The sequence below is a fragment of the Callithrix jacchus genome, chromosome 13 (assembly GCF_049354715.1).
Source record: "Callithrix jacchus isolate 240 chromosome 13, calJac240_pri, whole genome shotgun sequence".
In the NCBI taxonomy this organism is placed as follows: Eukaryota; Metazoa; Chordata; class Mammalia; order Primates; family Cebidae; genus Callithrix; species Callithrix jacchus.
The window spans coordinates 28782791-28802721 of NC_133514.1; the positions used below are offsets into that span (position 1 = coordinate 28782791).

Here is a 19931-nt window from a genome sequence, read left to right on the forward strand (position 1 = left end):
GACCTCAGCCTCCTGAGTAGTTGGGTCTACAGGTGTGTGCCAACACGCCCGGCTGATTTTTTGTATTTTTAATAGAGACAGTGATTAACCATGTTAGCCAGGATGGTCTTGATCTCCTGACCTCATGATCTGCCTGCCTTGGCCTTGCAAAGAGCTAGGACTACAGGTATGAGCCACTGCGTCTGGCCTTTTGAGAGCTTTTATCATGAAGGGATGTTGAGTTTTATTAAATGCTTTCTCAGCATCAATTGAAATGATTATACAGTTTTTATTCTTCATTCTGGTGATATGAGGTATCATATTAATTGATTTGCACATCTTGAACCATCCTTACATCCCTGGGATAAATCCCACTTCATGATGAATGATCTTTTTAATGTGTTGTTGAATTTGGTTTGCTGGTATTTTGTTGAGAATTTTTGCATCGCCGGGCGTGGTGGCTCATGCCTGTAATCCAAGCACTTTGGAGGCCAAGGCGGGCGGATCACCTGAGGTCGGGAGTTCAAGAGAATTTTTGCATCAATATTCATCAGTGACATTGGCCTATACGTTCCTTTTTTCAAATGTGTCTTTATCTGGTTTTGGTACTGGCCTCATAGAATGAGTTTGGAAGTATCTCCTATTCCTCTATTTTCTGAAATAATTTGAGCAGGACTATTATTTGTTTTTCCCTAAATATCTGGTAGAATTCAGCCATGAAGCCATTGGGTCCCAGGCCTTTCTTTGCTGTGGGACTTCTTATTACCGCTTCGAACTCATTCGATTGTGATTGGTTTTAGATTTTTTCATGCTTTAATCTTGGTAGGTTGTATGTGTTGAGAAATTTATCCATTTCTTCCAGGTTTTCCAATTTATTGGCATATACTTGCTCATAGTAGACACTAATGAAACACTGAATTTCTGCAGAATCGGTTGTCTCCTTTTCTTCATTTATAATTTTATTTATTTGAGTCTTCTCTCTTTTTTCCTTAGCTGGCTAAAAGTTTGTCAATTTTGATTTTTTTAAAAAAAACAACTTTTTGTTCATTGATTGTATGATTTTCTCCATTTCAAACTCATTTATTTCTGCTCTGATCTTTGTTATTTCTTTTATTCTACTAATTTGGGGTTTGGTTTGCTCTTGCTTTTCTAGTTCTTTAAGATGCATCATTAGGTTGTTTATTAGAAGTTTTTCTTCTTTTCTGATGTAGGCACTTACAGTTATAAACTTCCCTCTTAATACTGTCACAATCTGGGCTTATCTGTACCTGTCCTTCTTGAGAAAGCTTTCCATGTATCCAAAAGAGTTTGGGTGTTGTTATCTAAGATCTAAGCTGTATCTACATTGGGGGCGCCCCATCCCATTAATGCTGTGGTTCTTGCAGACTCATGGAGGTACCACCTTGATGGTCTTGGACAAAATCTGGAAGGATTCTCTGGATTACCAGACAGAGACTCTTCTTCTCTTCCCTTGCTTTCTCCCAAGCAAAACGATTCCTTCTCTCTCTGTTCTGAGATGCCTTGACCTGGGAGTGGGGTGATGCAAGCACCCTGTGACCACCACCACTGGGGCTGTGCTGAGTCAAATCTGAAACTAGCGCAGCAGTGGGTCTCCCCCAGGGCTCACTGTAACCACTACCTGGCTACTGCCCGTGTTCGTGCAAGGCCCTGGGGCTCTACAATCAGCAGATGGGGAAGCCTTTCCTTCAGAGTGGCAAGGTCTCCTAGGCCCTGGGAAGGTCTACAGCTGCTGCCTAGGAGCCAGGAACTGGCATCGAAAACTTTAGAAGTCTACTTGGTGTTCTATTATACTGTGGCTTAGCTGGCACTCAAACCATGAGATGCAGTCCTTCCCACTCTTCCCTCCCCTTTCCAAAGACGCCTTCCCCACTGTGGCCGAGCTGCTACCTAAGGTGCAAGACAAAGTCCCCTTTCCTTGTCCCTCCACTTTTCTTAAGCAGAAGGAGTCTTGTCCAGTAACCACCACAGCTGGGAATGTGCTGAGTCTCATCTGGAGTCAGCAAGACTCAGAGTCTCACCCAAGGCCCACAATGTACTACTTGGGTATCACTAATGGTTATTCAGGGCACAAGCGCTCTTTAGGCAAAAGGTGATGGGTCCTGCCAGGACTGGGTCCTTCCCTTCAAGGCAGTAGGTTGCCTTCTGGCCCAGGGTGTGTCTAGAAATGTTATCTGGGCAGTAGGGCCTGGACAGAGGACCTCAGGACTTTGCCTGGGCCCTATCCTACTACAGCTGAGCTGGTTTCCAAGATAAAAGAAAGTTGTCTTTACGCTTCCCTCTCCTTTCCTCAAGCAGAAGGAAGGTCTTTCTTTTGGAGCCAGGAGCTGTGCAGCCTGGGTTGTGGGAGGGGTGGTGTAAGCACTCCCTTAGCAGCCCTAGCTGGTGTCCCAGAAGGTGGCATTTCCTCCTCCCTATCCAGTCCACTGGCTCTGAGGCCATTTCAGACTCGTCTAGGAGCTACAGTCTTTGTGGCCTAGACTGCTTTTCAAGTTTATTTAGTACTCCCGAGCCCTTTAGCCTACAGTGGTGAGGCTTGCAGGAACTCAGGTTCAGACTGCTGGGATCTGCGATTCCCCTCTGGCTAGGGCTGGTTTAAATGCTCCCTCTGTGGGCAGATGTCAGCTGAGTTCAGCCCCATCGTTTTGATTTCTACTGTGACAGGGCAGCACTGAGTTCAATACAGTGTTTCACAAATGCAGCGCTTTCCCTCCCCTGAGCACAGACTCTCTCTCCATGCCATATGGCTGCTGACATGGGGTTGGAAGGAGGGATGCCATGAGCAATTCAAGACTATTTCTTACCCTCTTCAGGGCTTCCTTAATGATATGAAGCCAAAAACCAGGCACTGTGAGTGCTCTCCTGATTCTTGGTTCTTAGGGAGGTGCTGTTTTGTGTGTAGATAGGTGTTAACTTTGGTCCTTGTGGGGAGGGTGGTGTAGGGGGAGGACACATTATCAGTGGAGCCTTCCATTTGGCCATCTTGCTCCACCCCTCGCCCCTCAATTCTTACCTCCAGCTTCTCCAGAGGCATTTTATAGCTTGTCCCATTGGGTTCAGCTGGCTTAGGTAGGCACATTAGGCCCTTTCTAATCTGGCCTTACCAGACTTCCTAGGGTCATTTCTCACCATCTTTAATACCCAATGGCCCATTGTTTCTCAGCAGTGACACATTGCCTCTCATCCAGGGGCCTGAACAGATGCTATTCGTTACCTGGCTAAATTCTAGTCATTCTTAGAAAAGGCATCACCTCCTCCAGGAAGCCTTCCCTGACCTTCCAGGCAGGATAAGGGCAACAGGGAAGGAGTAAGAAAAGCACAAGAGCAGGTCCTGTTTTGGGCTTAACCCTGTAATTATTCAGTTCAATGTGGCAAGTGAGTGAATGGTATCCCAGGGAAGTGCCCAGGGACTCAGGTTGTGGCTTTTGCCAATCATTATGAAAGTATTTTGAATCATTTAAGAACCAATTTGGCCCTACTGATGGCTATCAGCTATTGTATTTCACGCATACCTCTACAGGGATTATCAAGTTCTGTAATCGTTGTACTTAGATATTTTTCTCTGGCACTGCTGGAAGACTCTGGAGAACAAGGACTTGTCTGATTTAATGCTGAATCCCCAGAACTTAGGACACAGTAGACCCTCAACAAATGATAAAATAAATACACATAATGAGAATGGAATCTGGCTCTGAGTACAGAGTAGTACTGGCTTTGGTTAACAGAGGTAGTGATCACCCTGAAGAGGTGGGAAAGGGAGAGAACCCTACACGTGCAAACTGGCAGACGGGAGTGTTAACTAGAGAGAAGGTACTGTCCCTGGACAGCCTCTGTCCTCGCACCTGTACCCCTCTCCTGGGAAGTGGGAAGTACCTGGGTAAGATGGTGTCTGCCAAGTTACTTCCCTGTATGGAGAGAGACTTTGAGACTATGCAAATATTGTTTCTTATTTGCTCACCCACCAGTTTTAGCATCTACCAATGATTCTTGCCCAACTATTACTACAAATATCACCAAATGATGATAATATAATACTATAATTCCTTCCATTTCAAGGAAGAGCTGTTCAGGATTTACCCTTAAAATGTAATTGGTTGTTTTTCATCAGTATGAACCTACCCACAGCCCCTGCAAAATTTCCTAGCAAACTCCTAATTAAGTATAAATCTAATTTGTGAGGTCTGAGAAAACTTCCACCCAAATTGAAACAGCTTATATTGCACCTTCAACTGAAACTTACAAAGTAAACATATGGCTGGCTATAACTGCCCACACAAGAGAAAAACAGAAACACTGTGAGATTTTCATTTAAATCAAAATCTCAGTAGAGTTTAGTCTATTTACATATTCCCTTCCTCAAGGAATCAATCAGGCAATACAATTTAGAGAACACTAGAGCAAGTAAGTTTTGCTTTATTGCACTTGCAAATGTTAAGTGGTAACTGACACAAACTTGATTCCTTGCAATATGCATTTTAAAAATGACTCCAATTTCAAGCTCAGAATTTGTAGTATCTGAACAGCAGCCCCTGAGATCTCTCTCTAAGTTTTCTATGGCCTTTACCATCATCAGGTAACCTAAAAGAGAGTTATTTTTAAGTGTGTAAGCAATATGAATCTATTTTGTTTTTCTGATATTTTACAGCTAACTTTATAAACACTGAAGATTTAAGTTTTAAATGCTGTGGATTTAAATTTCCTACAGTATTTTCCATATGAATTTTATGTATGTAAGCAAATTCCTTGTGAGTTTCAAAGACAACTGTGAGGATTTCATGTGTCAACAAATTAAAAAATAAACAGTTTTTTTCCCAAGGTTTTCCAACTTCTTAATGATCACTGGAAAGCTACGCACATATTCACACACAGGTGCAAATAGTAAAAAATATTCCGAGGAACTGAAAAGGCTTCCAGGGAAAAGGTTTTTCTACTGTTTCTCATCAAGGAGATGAGACTCTGTACTTGACCCACAGGATTCTAGTGAACTCTTGAGAAGGCTTTGTTTTGTCCCCAAGAGTGGCTCCTTGTCCCCAAAGAAGAGGTGCTATAACTGAATGTCCTCAGGATGGTGCTTATCATACCCACTCCTCCTAAGAATTTGGCACAGAGACCAGGACAATAGGCTATAAGCACTTAGTCCTATCAGAAGGGATTTCTCATTTGTTTGTGATAGGAACTTCCAGTACATCTATCTTCTTTCTGTACCATACTCTTCCCTGTAGTCAGTCCTCCATGTTTTAGCTCAGTGGAAAACACACGTGGTTTTAAAACAGGTCTGTCTCCAAATACTGACATACGTTTATGAATTAAATCCTCTAGCAATCATATAAAGCTTTTAGAGGAGAATACAGAACATCTTCATGACCTTGGAGTAAGTTAAAGTTTCTTACAAAGGATCATATAAAGTGCTAACCATAAAAGGAAAAATAAAGTAGACTATATTAAAATGAAGACACCAAGAAGAGAGTGAAAACTCAACCGAAAGAGTGTGAAGAGGTATTCATAATACATACAGCACATAATTGAGTAGTATCCAAAGTAGAAATAATTCTTACAAATCAAAAAGCAATAGACACACAACACAATGGAAAAATGGGCAAGAGACTTTAACAGACACTTCACAATGGGCAGGAGATGGGCAGGAAATGCACACAAAGGTGCTTAACTTCACTAGTATCAGGGAACCGCAAATCTAACCCACAATGGTATCCTACCACCTACACAAAAGAATGGCTACAATGAAAAACACAAAAAATATCAAGTGTTGGTGAAAACATGGAATCGGTGAGTTCTAATACACTGCTGGAAGAAATGTAAATGGTTTCAATGTTTGGAAATATGCCTGGCAGTAATAACTAAAGCTAAGCATATGCATATCCTATAGCCCAGCAACCCCACTCTTAAAGGTATATACATATATCCAAAAGAAATGTACACCTATATTCACCAAAAGACATATACTAGAATATCCAAAAAAGCACTCTTCTAAGTAGCACAAATCTGCACATGTGCCCATCATCAGTAAAATGATCGAATAAATTGTGGTATATTCATAGAATGAAGTGCTACCAGAGTTAAAAGAATGAAAATTTGCAACCATATGCAACAATAGGGATCAATTCCTGTATTAGTTCATTTTGTGTTGCTGTAAAGGAATACCTGAGGCTGGATAATTAATAAGGACAAGCAGTTTATTTAGCTCATGATTCTGCAGGCTGTACAAGCATGGCACTAGCATCTGATTCGATCCTGGTGCGACCTCAGGAAACTTTTACTCATGGTGGAAGGTGAACGAAGAACACGTGTGTCACAGGTCAGAGAGGGAGCAAGAGAGAGGGGAGGCGATGCCAGGCTCCTTTAAATAACTGGCTCTCATGTGAACTGACAGAGCAAGAACTCACTCATTACCCCAGGAGGACACCAGGCCATTCCTGAGGGTTCCACCCCCATAACCCAAACACCTCCCAATGGCCCCTACCTCCAACATTGGGGGTCACATTTTAACATGAGATTTGGAGGGGACAAACATCCAAATGGTATAAATTCCACAAATATCATGTTGAAAGGGAAGTCCACAAAAGAATACACACTCCAGGATTCCATTTATAGAAAGTATAAAAACATGAGCCCACAGATAGATCAGAGAAAATACAAAATAAGATAAAGAAAGTACAAAAACAAATGTGGGCCATTAGAAGTGGGATAGCCTGGGGTAGCACCTGGCAGGGAGCACTGGGGGTCGGGAGGTGGTTCTGGGGTGCTGGTAATGTTCTGTTTCTTGATCTAAGCTCTGGTTATATGAGGGCATTCAGCTTATGAAAGATTCTTTCATTTATTTGTAAATTTATAATATATGTACTTTGGTTCATGTATATTTCAATTAAAACCCCCTTTCACTTTCAGGCAATTGCCTTGTTATATACTTTAAACCAGGTTAGAACTTGAAATTGGGCAGAGTATCCTCTCTCATCTGTGTTATGCTGTTCCCATGAAGGATGAATGCAATCCAGCCAGTGCCTTCTGGGCAGCTATAAACTGGAGATCACTGGGTTCAAAGATCAGGTGAAATGTCAATGCAGTATCCCCATTCAATAAGATTATGTCATAGTATATACAGAAACTACGGAAAGAGTTTTACCTCAGAAAAATCTAACTGAAGAAATAAGTGACTTAAATGAGATAATGTCCAATGCCATATTATCCAGTAACCAGCAAAGAACTTCTCAGTAAAGAAGCTTTCAGTTAAGGCAGCAGGTAAGTGACTCATCAGTATGATGAGAGGAAGGAAATTCATTTTACCTACCTTGTATTTGTGAGCTTATTACACATTAAATAGCTTTATTCAATAAGTCACAGTGAAATTAAGGATGAATTGTGCCAGCCACAGCTTCCAAGTAGCAAAACTATAATAATATATGATGATTACTGATCTCAATAAATAGATGGGAACATAAGTTGTGTAAAGGGTCCAGAAAGGAGGATACGTGATCCTTAGCTTGTAGCAGCAGGTGGCAGCTATTCCTATTTATCTTCATTCTCTAATTACCTTGCTGTTTCATTGTTACTGTTACTCATTAAGACAATTCTCAGTTACATCAGTACCTTATGAAAAATGTATGGACAAACTAGAGTGTCCTCATTTATGACTCCTATGTGGATCATCTGTAATATTTAGTCTACTGTTTATGAGGCTCTTTATGTGTGAACTTATTGGAAAAAATCTGCTGAGCTTTTTATTCTGCAGACCATAAAATCTTTCTGAAAAATTGTATAATATTTATAAGCCTTAGAACCTAAGATAACAATGACTTGGAGTCTAATTGATAACTGGATGGTTAATCTCCTGAAACACACACAACTAATAGAAGAATCAGTATTCCCTCCAAAAAAAAAACAATAAGAAAAACAACACAAAGGAGACAAAAATACATATCAATAAAGTTTTTTTTAATAAAAATCAAGGAAAGGATCAAGATAGAATGACAAGGAAAAGGAGAAGAAACGGGGAAATGAATACGGGTATTGAGTGATTATCATGGGCTTCACATATGTTGTTGCAAAGGAAACCAGAAATGGGGAGTAAGTAGGCAAAGAGTCAAGAGCTACGACTTAACAGGTATAAAGAATAGAGGAAAAAAAAGAAAAGGTAAAAATATATGATTTTGTATATATTTGTTTGTATCTACTCCAATTAAGACTCAAAACTAGATTTATATATTCAAATATCAATTTTTATGTAATTTTTACACATTTCTCACTTTTTGACAACTTCTAACTGCAACTGAAATTCGCTTGAATATTTGTTTCAATTAACTAAAATCCAAAATAATGCCAAAGGTAAAAAATTCTTGCTCTAGAAAGTCTAGAGTTGTATTACGTTGGAGTTTAATATATTCATTTCCAGAGTAATAGGAGATTATTTAAAAAGGAAATTTTTGGTGAGCCCTATGTGTGTGTAAGCTGATACATCTTCAAATGAAAGCACAAGAAGTTAGGAACTGTGCCTTGGAACTCAGCTTAGAAGTGATTTTCCTGCCTCAGCCTCTCGAATTGCTGAGACTACAGGCGTATGCCACCACGCCAGGCTAATTTTTTGTATTTTTAGTAGAGACAGGGTTTCACCATATTCGTCAGGATGATCTCAATCTCCTGAGCTTGTGATTGCCCTGCCTTGGCCTCCCAAAGTGCTGGGATTACAGGCGTGAGCCACTGTGCCTGGCTTAGGGTTAATTTTTCTGTACAACCCATTGGATAATATTCACTCCTTGAAAACCCTTCAGGGGACCTCTACTGCCTATGGGATAGCACTTGCACTCCTCAGTCTGTCATTGAAATCCTCCCTGACCTCCACCAATCCATTTTTCCAGACTTATATCCTGCAACTACAGTACCTCAAACTCTCAGCTCTACTCAAACAAATCAACTCACTTTTTCCCAAGTGGGACCTACTCAGGACCTTACTCAGGTCTTTGCTGAAGCCAGCGGTCTATTCTCTCTCATCTGCAATGCTCTCCTATCACTTCCTCCTGCCAAAATCTTCTGGTCTGCAAAGTCTAGCACAGATTCTTCCTCCTGCATAAAGGATTCATGAATAACTACAGAGAAAAATCATCCATCCCAGGACTTCTACACCTAGCAAATTTATTATCTCTATCACTCTTAGGTCCTTTTGCTGGATACTGTCATGAACTCTCAACTCTGTATATGTTCTCAACTAAATTATAAGTTCTTGGAGGGCAGATATGGAAATTAGACGTTTTTTATATTTCTATAGCTGATCTGTACATCATAGAGCCTGGGATAGTGCAGAACACAGAGCATCACTCAATAATTAATTGGAGAGCCAATGAATCAAGGAACTGTTTCATAGATCCTTCTGCAAAACAACAATACTTTACTCCATAAAAGCAGGTCCTTGACTCTATGGTCATAAATCCTAAAGAGCCAGCTGTGAGTCAATGGGCACTTGGAGGAAAGCAGAACTAAAACTAAGCTTTTCCAATTTTATTTTGTGTTTTCTGATTTGCTGCCCCAGAGGTCTGTTTTTGTTGTTGTTGTTTTTGTTGTTGTTTTTGAGGTGGAGTCTTGCTCTTGTCATCCAGCCTGGAGTGCAGTGGTGCTATCTTGGCTCACTGCAACCTCCACCTCCTGGGTTCAAGCGATTCTTCTGCCCCAGCCTCCTAGCTGGGATTATAGGCGAGTGCCACTATAATCAGCTAATTTTTATATTTTTAGTAGAGAGGGGTTTCACCATATTGGCCAGGCTGGTCTTGAACTCCTGGGGTGATCCACCCGCCTTGGCCTCCTAAAGTGCTGGGATTACAGGCATGAGCCACGACACCCGGCCAGGTCTGTTTTATAGATATAACCTAGGCATATGATGGTCACATTTTCATAACTAAAAAGAAATATAAATATTAGAAATGGCTCTCTTATGATAAATGCCACAGAACACACAGAATTTAAAAAGAGAGAGCATAAATTTCTTCTTTAAATTTCAAGGGCATACTTAAACTACAATTCTAAAGTAAAAATGCAAGTTGGTCAGAACAGTTAAAAGAAAACTTATAAAAAAGGCCTAGTTACAAAATACATAGCTTTTTAATTTTACTTTCTTTCCATTGTACTTTAGGTTCTGGGGTACATGTGCAGATCATGCAGGATTGTTGCATAGGTACTTACATGGCAAGGTTGTTTGCTGCCTCCATCCTCCGTCACCTGTATCTGGCATTTCTCCCCATGTTATCCCTACCCAACCTCCCCACCCCCTGCTGTCTCTCCCCTAGCCCCCTGAACAGACCACAGTGTGTGATGCTTCCCTCCCTGTGTCCATGTGTTCTCACTGCTCAACACCCACCTATGAGTTAATTTTACTTTTTAATACATACTTCAAACTTAACATTCATGTATCATTTCCAAGTACAAACGATGTTGTAAATTTTGTGTGATAAAAATCTCATTTAAAAATATATTTAAGTCCTACAAAAGTATTTTGCTTTCTAAAAATGCTACATATGTTCTTATACTTTTCACTTACCCTGTACAACTATGTTCAAATACTATTTCCCATCTCGTGCAAAAATAAATTTCCAACTCACTTTATATCACATTGTCATACATTTAAAATTATAGGGATTGGGAAGAATTAGGTTCACTGAAGATGTACATTGCTAAAAACACCTCATGGTATGTGAATTGCAGAAGAGCTGAAAACTACTAACCTGAGACATCCTGTGATTACAGGAAAATTACCTCTTGTCTTTATGGATCACGGTCGTCTCCACCTCCAGAGAGTGATGATTACTTCTCATAACTTTCTCAGTGTGTAACATAAATGAAAACTTGTAAGAGTAAAATGATATAGTGTGGTCCTTCTCATGACAAACCACTTGTATGAGTCTGTGAAGGGAGCACAGGCCCTGTTAGGAAGAAAACAAAAACTAAATGTCATTTCACTTGATAAATATATGGAACCAGCCACAGCCCATGCTGACCTCCTGACCTATGCAAAAATTACCCAGTAAAGTAGGGATTAGAAAGAATTGTCTAATATGTGGAGTATGCCAGAATTATAAGAGCAGTTTAAATCAATAGGCCAATAAATCAGTTCCTAAGCTTTCTATAAACATATAATACTTTCTCCTAAAATTAATTGAATGTTTTCATCCTGTTTCTGGTGAAATTGGAAACATTGAAAGGCAACTCTGATTCCAGGGGCTTAGCTAAATGTATACTATCTAAGAAAATATTACTAAATTGTACTAAATCATTCCAGAACAATTGGACTGCTCAACATTTTCCATATTACAGGCTACTTTCATGTCACTTTGACAAGTACTTCTAGTTATTCATCCTTGTTCACATGTTTCTTCTTGTTCATAAGAGTTTGTCATGAAATCCATCAAAAGGCTTTTAGTCCTTAGAAAAAAATGCACTAAAAACCATTTTGTAATATAGAGGTCTTGGGGTATGATCCCGAGAGACACCTGATATAAAAAAGCCCATCCTGTAACACCTTGGACCCTAATTGCTGGCCTGCAAGTAGGATGAACGGACCATAATCTAAGTTTCAGCCTGCAACCATTTTCCTAGTTTCCTTATCACTTGTGTGTTCACCACACTGCCACAAACCGTACCTCTTATTACACCCAGGGATTCTCATGATGGCAGGGTGCAGGTGACTTTCCTACTCACAGATGCATGTGCTTTCCCCCAACATTCCCCCACACCAGCCCCACTCCAATCCTTGGGAACTTGCATATAGATTTTAACCCCAGCCACATCTCACTCATGTGTAGGCACATGATCTGTGCCATTGAGAGCCACAGAAGCTAGCTTTTTAGAAGTGCATTTAAGAGAGATCTTGAAAGAGCTACCAGTCAAAGCATCTTCTCTCTCCTCATGGAATCGTAGAGCCTGCCTTAACTGTAAGAGAGATGATGTTTGCAAACTGAGTCCCTGTAACAGGCCAAAGCTAAAGGTTCTCCACTTAGACTTACTCTGCCAAGCTCTGACCTGGGCAGTTGACCGTCATCAGCCAACGTGGCTGTCTGTGCACCTTTCCTTCAGGCATTTGTGCCTAAATATGTTAGACCTCTCAGATAATCTACCGAAGACAAAGTCTTCAATGCCCCCATCAGTAAGAGGACCAATGAGAAGAATTGTAGCTAGTGGAGAAGGTAGGAGGCATGTGTCAGCTATCTGGGCAGGAGGCTTGTCTATATGCCCAAATCAGGCACCCAAAACACCTAAAAATATGACTGACTTCCCTTCATTTTCCTAAATTAGGATCCAAATTTGCCTCTGTCTAAAATGCATGAATCATATCACCTTCTCCAAGAAGTCGTTGGGCAGATAGAATGGGGTCGTAACTATCTAAAAGGAGTTGAATTCCAATTGAGCCCTTTTATTAAATTGGTCATATTTAGTACTGAAAGAAACACTTCATTCTCCTCTTCTCTTTGATTAAACAGGAAGCCATCTTCTAAGGCAAGATGTGTACCTTTCACCTTCTGAAATGAGCCATGCATATATTTTCCTAGGAAGAGGTCAGCACCTCAAACCCTGGCTCAGGGGCAAAGCCAGATTTTTGAAAAAAAAAAAAAAAATTCTCTTTTCAATAAATATTAACTGAATCTCTGGTAGATGTAAGGCACTAGGGATAGAGATAAAACAGTTCTCACTCCATTCAGGATGCCAGAATTTAATACTGGAAGCATACAAATAAATACAAAATTGAAGTGTAGTAGAACCTTTTACTTTTGGGATAGATACATCTTGAGATAATGTGATTCCCCAAACTCATATCTTGCCTATTTAATACTAAAAATCAAGATTATTTGATACATTCATCTATAAAATAATATAATTGATATGGTTTGGCTGTGTCCCCACCCAAATCTCACGTTGAATTTTAGTTCCCATAATCCCCATGAGTTGTGGGAGGTACCTGGTAGTAGGTAATTGAATCATGGGGGTAGTTACCCTCATGCTGTTCTCATGATAGTGAGTGAGTTCTCACAAGATCTGATGGTTTTATAAGGGGCTTTTCCCCCTTTTGCTCGGCACTTCTCCTTGCTACCACCATGTGAAGAAAGACATGTTTACTTCCCCATCCACCATAATTCTAAGTTTCCTGAGGCCTCCTCAGCCATGCTGAACTGTGAGTCACTTAAACCTCTTTCCTTTATAAATTACCCAGTCTAGGGTATGTCTTTATCAGCAGCCTGAGAATGGATGAATACAATAATCATATATTCATACAATCATAAGATAATCATCTTGTGTTATTACAAATTATTCAACCTCTTGGACCTTTAGGTCACTTACAGTGTTCAAAATCACGACGTTAATATCCCTTATCTGGTGTAATGAATGTTAAGATGTGGGTGTGCACCGGTGCTACAGGAGCACATAGGTGATGCAACTAATCCAGCCTGGAATGGGAAGGGGGAGTGAAGGCTCCCTCAAGGGGCTGATACCTAAACTGAAGTTCAAAAGATGAGTGTGGTCAGCCAGGTGAAAAGAAGTGGATGATTCCAGGCACATGAAACAGCATATGCAAAAAGAAAGGAGCAAAGCCAATAAATGAATAACAATAACAGAAACACACACACACAAATATACACTGATGGTCCCAGACTTATGAAGGTTTGACTTTATGACAGTGTGAAAGTGATACACATTCAGTAATAATTTTGCTTTGAATTTTGAATTCTGACCTTTTTCCAGGCTAATGACATACAGTGGGATCCTCTCTCACAATGCTGGGAAGCCACAGAAAACCACATGTCCCAGTTGGCCACACCATCATGAAGGTAGACAACTGAGGCTCGACAGTGTTCCTTGCTGCCAGGTGATTTTGCCCAGCTGTCGGCTAATGTAAGTGTTCTGAGCACCTTTAAGGTAGGATAGGGAGGTAGGCTATCATGCTCTGAAGGTTAAGTGTATTAAACGCATTTTTTTTTTTGAGAGAGAGGGTCTGCATTCTGTTGCCTAGGCCGGAATGCAGTGGCGTGATCACAGCTCACCGCAGCCTTGACCTCCCAGGCTCAAGCGGTCCTCCTGCCTCAGTACCCCAAGTAGCTTAGACTATAAGCATACCCCACCACATCCAGCTAATTTTGTTATTTTTGTAGAAATAGGGTCTCCCTACGTTGCTCAGGCTGGTCTCAAACTTCTGGGCTCAAACAATCCTCCTGCCTTGGCCTCCTGAAATGCTGGAATTACAGGGATGAGTCACTGCACCAGGCCTAAATGCATTTTTGACTTATATTTTCAACTTGTATTGAGTGTATTGGGATGTAACCCCATCATAAATTGACAAATGTCCGTATTAATTATTTGCTATGGGCCAGGCCCTGTTGTAAGCAGTTAACACATATTAACTCACTGACACTTCCCAATAACTATATTAAATAGGGACAACTACTTCCCCCATTTTACAGATAAGAAAACGGAGGCACAGAGGACCGAAGTGACTTTTCCAAAGTTACATAGCTAGTAAGTGGCAGACCCAGGATTTGAACCCAGACAGTTTGACCCTAGAGTTCATACTATTTTTTTCTTTTTTTTTGAGATGGAGTTTCACCCTTGTTGCCCAGGCTAGAGGGCAATGGCACGATCTCAGCTCACTGCAACCTCCGCCTTCTGGGTTCAAGTGATTCTCCTGCCTCAGCCTCCTGACTAGCTGGGATTACAGGCATGTACCACCAAGGCCAGCTCATTTTTATATTTTTAGTAGAGATGGGGTTTCTCCATGTTGATCAGGCTGGTCTTGAACTCCCAACTTCAAGAGATCTGCCTGCCTCGGACTCCCAAATTGCTGGGATTACAGGCATGATCACCGCACCTAGCTGAGTTCACACTCTTTACAGATGGTGAGGAGAAAGGGAGGCAGGAAAGCAAATAAGGCTGGAGGAGTAGGTAAGAGTCAGATCACACAGGGCCTAGTTCAGCTTCTGAACATCGTGGGGAACTACTGAATTATTTCAACAAGAAAAACGACAAAAGTTGATCTGGGTTTTAGAAATTGCCTCTGGCAGCAGTGTAGACTGGCACTGCATAGATGGGTCTACAATGAAGACAGAGAAAGAACTTGGTTAAATATGTTCACAAAGAATGGTATTAATGATGCTTAGAAAGGATTAAATACAAGAGATACTAAGGAGAAAGAACCAAATTAAAAGGACTTGGTGAGTCATGAAGAGGTAAAGCAGGGAACGTGCTGAAGATGAAGGTCTGATAATAAGGCTGATACAGTACCATGTACCACTACTATCCTAAAATAAAGAAGAAAGAATACAGGTAAACAAAAGGAAACTTTAGTAATGGCAGTATATAAACTCTAATAAACTCTTCCTTTGGAATGCATGGAAATACATCCAAATTAGTTTACTTAAGATGTATGCATTTGCAGGAAATAGGACATAAGAAGGACTAGATATTGGTAACTGATTTAGAAATGCCATAATGGTCAGCAATGCATTATATTTTATCTTATGGTAGGAGCTGTTTGAACATATGCTCCATGATTGATGGCAGCACTTTCTAGACAGGGACAATGTATCTCATTTTCTCTGCATCTTTTTTGGTATTTTTTATATTGCCCAATAAATGTCTACTGTACAAATACAAGAACAGAAAAGAAGAAAAAGATGGCTCTTGGGTAGACAGTGCTGTGGTTTACCATCAGAGGGAATATGATAGGCAGTGTAGATTTTAGACTTGGGCATATTGTCTCTGTGGTATCTGAAGAACCACAAAGTTAGATGGACGTGAAGCTCAGGAGAACTTCATTTAAAAATCATCATTGGCTGGGCGTGGTGGCTCACTCCTGTAATCCCAGCACTTTGGGAGGCAGAGATAGGTGGATCACCTGAGGTCAGGAGTTCAAGATCAGCCTGGCAAACATGGTGAAACCTCATTTCCACTAACAATACAAAAATTAGCCGGGTGCAGTAACACATGCCTGTAATCCCATCTACTCAGGAGGCTATGGCAGGAGAATCCGCTCAAACCTGGGAGGCAGAGGTTGCAGTGAGCTAAGATGATGCCACTGCACTCCAGCCTGGGAGACACAGTAAGACTCCATCTCAAAAAAATTAAATAAATAAAAATAAAATAAAATAAAAGTAATAATTATCCTAGTTCATAGCCCATTAGGGACACTCGAGTATATTAAACTAAAAAAGAATACACACAGTAAGAAAAGAAATGAAGCTAGAACAGGAAGGATCACAAACTCTTAAGTCCCGTAGATATTAGTATTAGAGGAGAGGCTAGCCATGTACAGTAGAGCTCTATTATAACTAAACATAATTTGAGAAATGTTGACTAAACACCTACTAGGCAACAGATGCTTTGGTAGCTGTAACATGAGCAGAGATGGGTGGCTCCTGCTCTCTCAAAGATACAGACTAATTCAGGAGTAACATGGAGTAACAGCTGAATAACCAAAGCCAGGAGTAAGCATATGATGGGTGGATACAAATTATAGACAGCAAGCAATATTAGCTTTTCTAGATTAGGGTGACACTTTGTCTCTGGTTCCAACTCCCTCCAAGTAATGAAATAAATAAAACAGCCCCATAAATATTTTCTCCCCTACGTAGAACTCCTTAATGTTATGCCAGAGAGATTACAATGGAAATGCTAAGGAAAGGAACAGCTGGCATCTCTCCTTGAAACCCTAACAAGCAGAACAAACTCAGAGCTTCAAAACAGCAAAATATGTTGCATTGGGAGAATATAATCCTCTCTGGAATTCCACCAGGGACTATAAAGTTACCCCTGAAAAACATGTTGAAAGAAAGTGAACAATGTGACCGGAGTTTATCTTAGGGGAGAGATCAAATACTCCCTGAGAGCACTTTGTTTTCCTTGAGAAATGTCAAGGAGTACATGTCTACATGGACTTCACTAAGAGTAGGATATTAGCCCCAGAATCGAAGTAGGGGAAATGAACATGATAACATCTGGGTGTGAGAGAGGGGGAGAGAGAGAGAGAGAGAGAGAGAGAGAGAGAGAGAGAGAGAGTGTGTGTGTGTGTACTGGGGGGATGGTGGTTAGGGGTGGTTATAAGAGGATAATGTAAAAACTAGGAAAAGAGAGCTCGCAGCTGAATATTGATCATGAGATCAGTTACCAAAGGCCATTCCTCCATAGGCAATGATAAGGCCATGTTCATTGCAACTATATTACAATTCATTTTGATTTTGTAGATGAGAGAATGTCAGAAACAAACAGGAAAATCAAACACGAGATTGAAGGAAAATGAAAATACAGCATCCAGCTTCCCCTAGACATTGGCTGCTGGTGTCAGTTTGGCAAAAACAGCTCTCAGTTTGTGTTGAGATAAAAGCAATAGGTCCCTCAAAATAGCAACTTGGAAGAAGATTGCTCTGCTATCACATAGGAAAGGCAATACCAGAGAAGAAATGGAACATGTATTACTCATCCTCTTTTCTCCCAGGAAGGAAGGTTTAGGCAGGAGTGAGGACAAGGAATCCCAAAGTAATTTTACTGAAAAAAAGGTTGCTCAAGAAAGAGCTTTTAAATGAAGATCATGGTTTTCAACTATCAAGCTGGAAGTCATCTAATGATTTTCTAAGGATGGAATTAAGGGGAAACCTGAGGATGAATTATACATTAGTATATTTCATAAAATAAATTTGAAACACAATTGGTCCCAAAGAGGCACTCATGGAGTTATTACGGTTTGAGTATCCCTTATGTAATACAAAATGCTTGGGACCAGAAGTGTTTTAGCTTTTGGATTTTAGAATATTTGCATGTGCAGAATGGCCATTTCTTCGGGATGACACCCAAGTCGAAGCACAAAATTCATTTATGTTTCATGATACTTACATACATAGACTGAAGGTAATTTTATACCGCATTTTTAATAATTTTGTGCATGAAATGAAGTTTGTGTACATTGAACTATCAGAAGGAAAGGTGTATCTCAGCCACCCATGTAGACAATCTGTGGTTGTGTAACCTCACCATCATTCCTGACTCTAAATTTATATGCCTTTGCTAAGCAATCATGTTCATTCATATACTTATTCACACTTAAGTGCTTAACAGTAAAAAAACTGTTCAGAGTAGCCAAGCAGCACAACAGCACTCGGTACCTGTGTCAGCCGTTAACAGCAACAAGTAGGAGCAGGCTTTCAGTCTCACCTGCAATGCTGCGTTTTGATTAAAAGGCTACTGTACACTGTATTTTATTTTTCAAGGCAAGAAGAAACATCAGAAGCAGTTGAGGGACCAGGAAGAGGGGCCTCCAGGGATGCTGAGACATTCTGCTAGAAAGCTTTTACTATTATCGTTTTTTTGTTTTTCTTTTTTGTTTTGTTTTGAGATGAAGTCCTGCTCTGTTGCCCAGGCTGCAGTGCAGTGGCACCATCTTGGTTCACTGCTACCTCCATCTCCTGGGTTTAAGCGATTCTCCTGCCTCAGCCTCCCAAGTAGCTGGGATTACAGGCACCGCCAGGATGCCCAGCTAATATCTATATTTTTAGAAGAGATGGGGTTTCACTGTGTTGGCCAGACTGATCTTGAACTCCTGACCTCAGGTGATCCACCCTCCTCAGCCTCCCAAAGTGCTTGGATTACAGGCGTGAACCACCATACCCAGCCTGCAAGGTGGTTTTTAAAAAATGTTTCCTCCAGAGTCACTTGCCTCATTAAGATCTTTAATTAATTAATTATTTTTTTTTTTGCCTTAGAAGTCTCTCTTTGATTCTATAAACCGACATGATTTCTTGTGTTATGGCTGCACACTGCTCTAGTCCCTCAATGAGCCATCTCACCTTTTCACCATGCCATTGATGAGCACTTTTTCTGCAGTGTTGACAATGTCATCTCCATTGTCACTACTGCACAAACACTTCCTTCTTAGCACTGCTACTCATAGGGGAATCTGCAGATCTTTTTGACGTTTTCAACAATATGTCATCTGCATTTTGCTCATGATGCCCCACCCCCAATTCACGCCCGACGCTCTGCCACTGCCACTTGAAGTAGCCAGCCAGAGTGACCTCCCTGTTACAGAGCAGACTTTGCACCAGAATGTAAACCAATGTGTTGCTTCTATCACGGAAAAGCTCTTACAGTGATCAAAGAAATCAAATAAAAAGGAATCTGCATAGGGAATTCATGGGTTTACATTCCAGCACAAGCGCCTTATCTACTGCCACTGCTCTCCTCTCTGGACTTGCAATTCCTGGAATGCTTTGGACATTTGATACCTTCATGCTTTTTGCTCATCTATTCCCTCTCTGCCTGGAACTTCCTTTCTCCTCTACACGACCTAACAGACAGAGCTATCTTTGAAGGTTCAGCTTGTGTCACAAAGCCTTTCTTGTCTCTCATGTAGGATTCGTCTCCCATGCTCTCTCGTGTCTCCTTTGTATTACATGGTAGGCTTTGGTACTAGTGCCATGATGGCAATCATTTGGTTTATTTTGGCTTTAGTATCTCAGGGCATTTTCTACCCAACTCTGTAGTCTGCAGTGCTGGTGGGATGCAGAGCCTTGCTTCTGGCCATAGGCGCTGAAGCAGGGAGATTTTCCCACTCCCTGTCCCCTGGTGAGATGGTGTAGTCCCACCATGATATGCCTACATCCTAACCTCTGGAACCTGGGAATGTGACCTTATTTGGAAAAAAGCGTTTACAGATGTAATTAAGGATCTCAAGGTGAGATCATCTTGGATTATCAGGGTGGGCCCTATATGCCAATGACAAGTCTCCTTATAATAGAAGACAGGGCAGAGATTGGAGTTACATGGGCACAAGCCAAAGAGTGCCTGGGCCCACCGAGAGCTGAAGGAGGCAAGGAAGAATTTTCCTGTGGGGCCTCTTAAGGGAGCAGGGCCCCGCTGACAACTTGATTTAGGACATCTGGCTTCCAGAGCTGCGAGAGAAT

General features: G+C 40.9%; 1 protein-coding gene across 12 annotated transcripts in view; it reads right to left on the minus strand.

The window, feature by feature from the left end:
• Positions 1-19931, minus strand: part of TRMT9B (tRNA methyltransferase 9B (putative)) — a 62682-nt gene that overhangs the window by 14282 nt on the left and 28469 nt on the right. For 8 of the 12 annotated variants that reach the window (XM_054243815.2, XM_078347434.1, XM_054243813.2 and 5 more), the window contains one exon: positions 10719-10916. Coding sequence is in view for 4 of the 12 variants with exons in the window: in XM_054243812.2 (XP_054099787.2) it covers positions 10750-10829 (80 nt within the window). In the remaining 8 variants the exon portion in view is untranslated. The remainder of the gene's footprint in view (positions 1-10718; positions 10917-19931) is intronic. The other 4 variants (XM_054243812.2, XM_054243810.2, XM_078347428.1 and 1 more) reach the window with 1 other exon arrangement.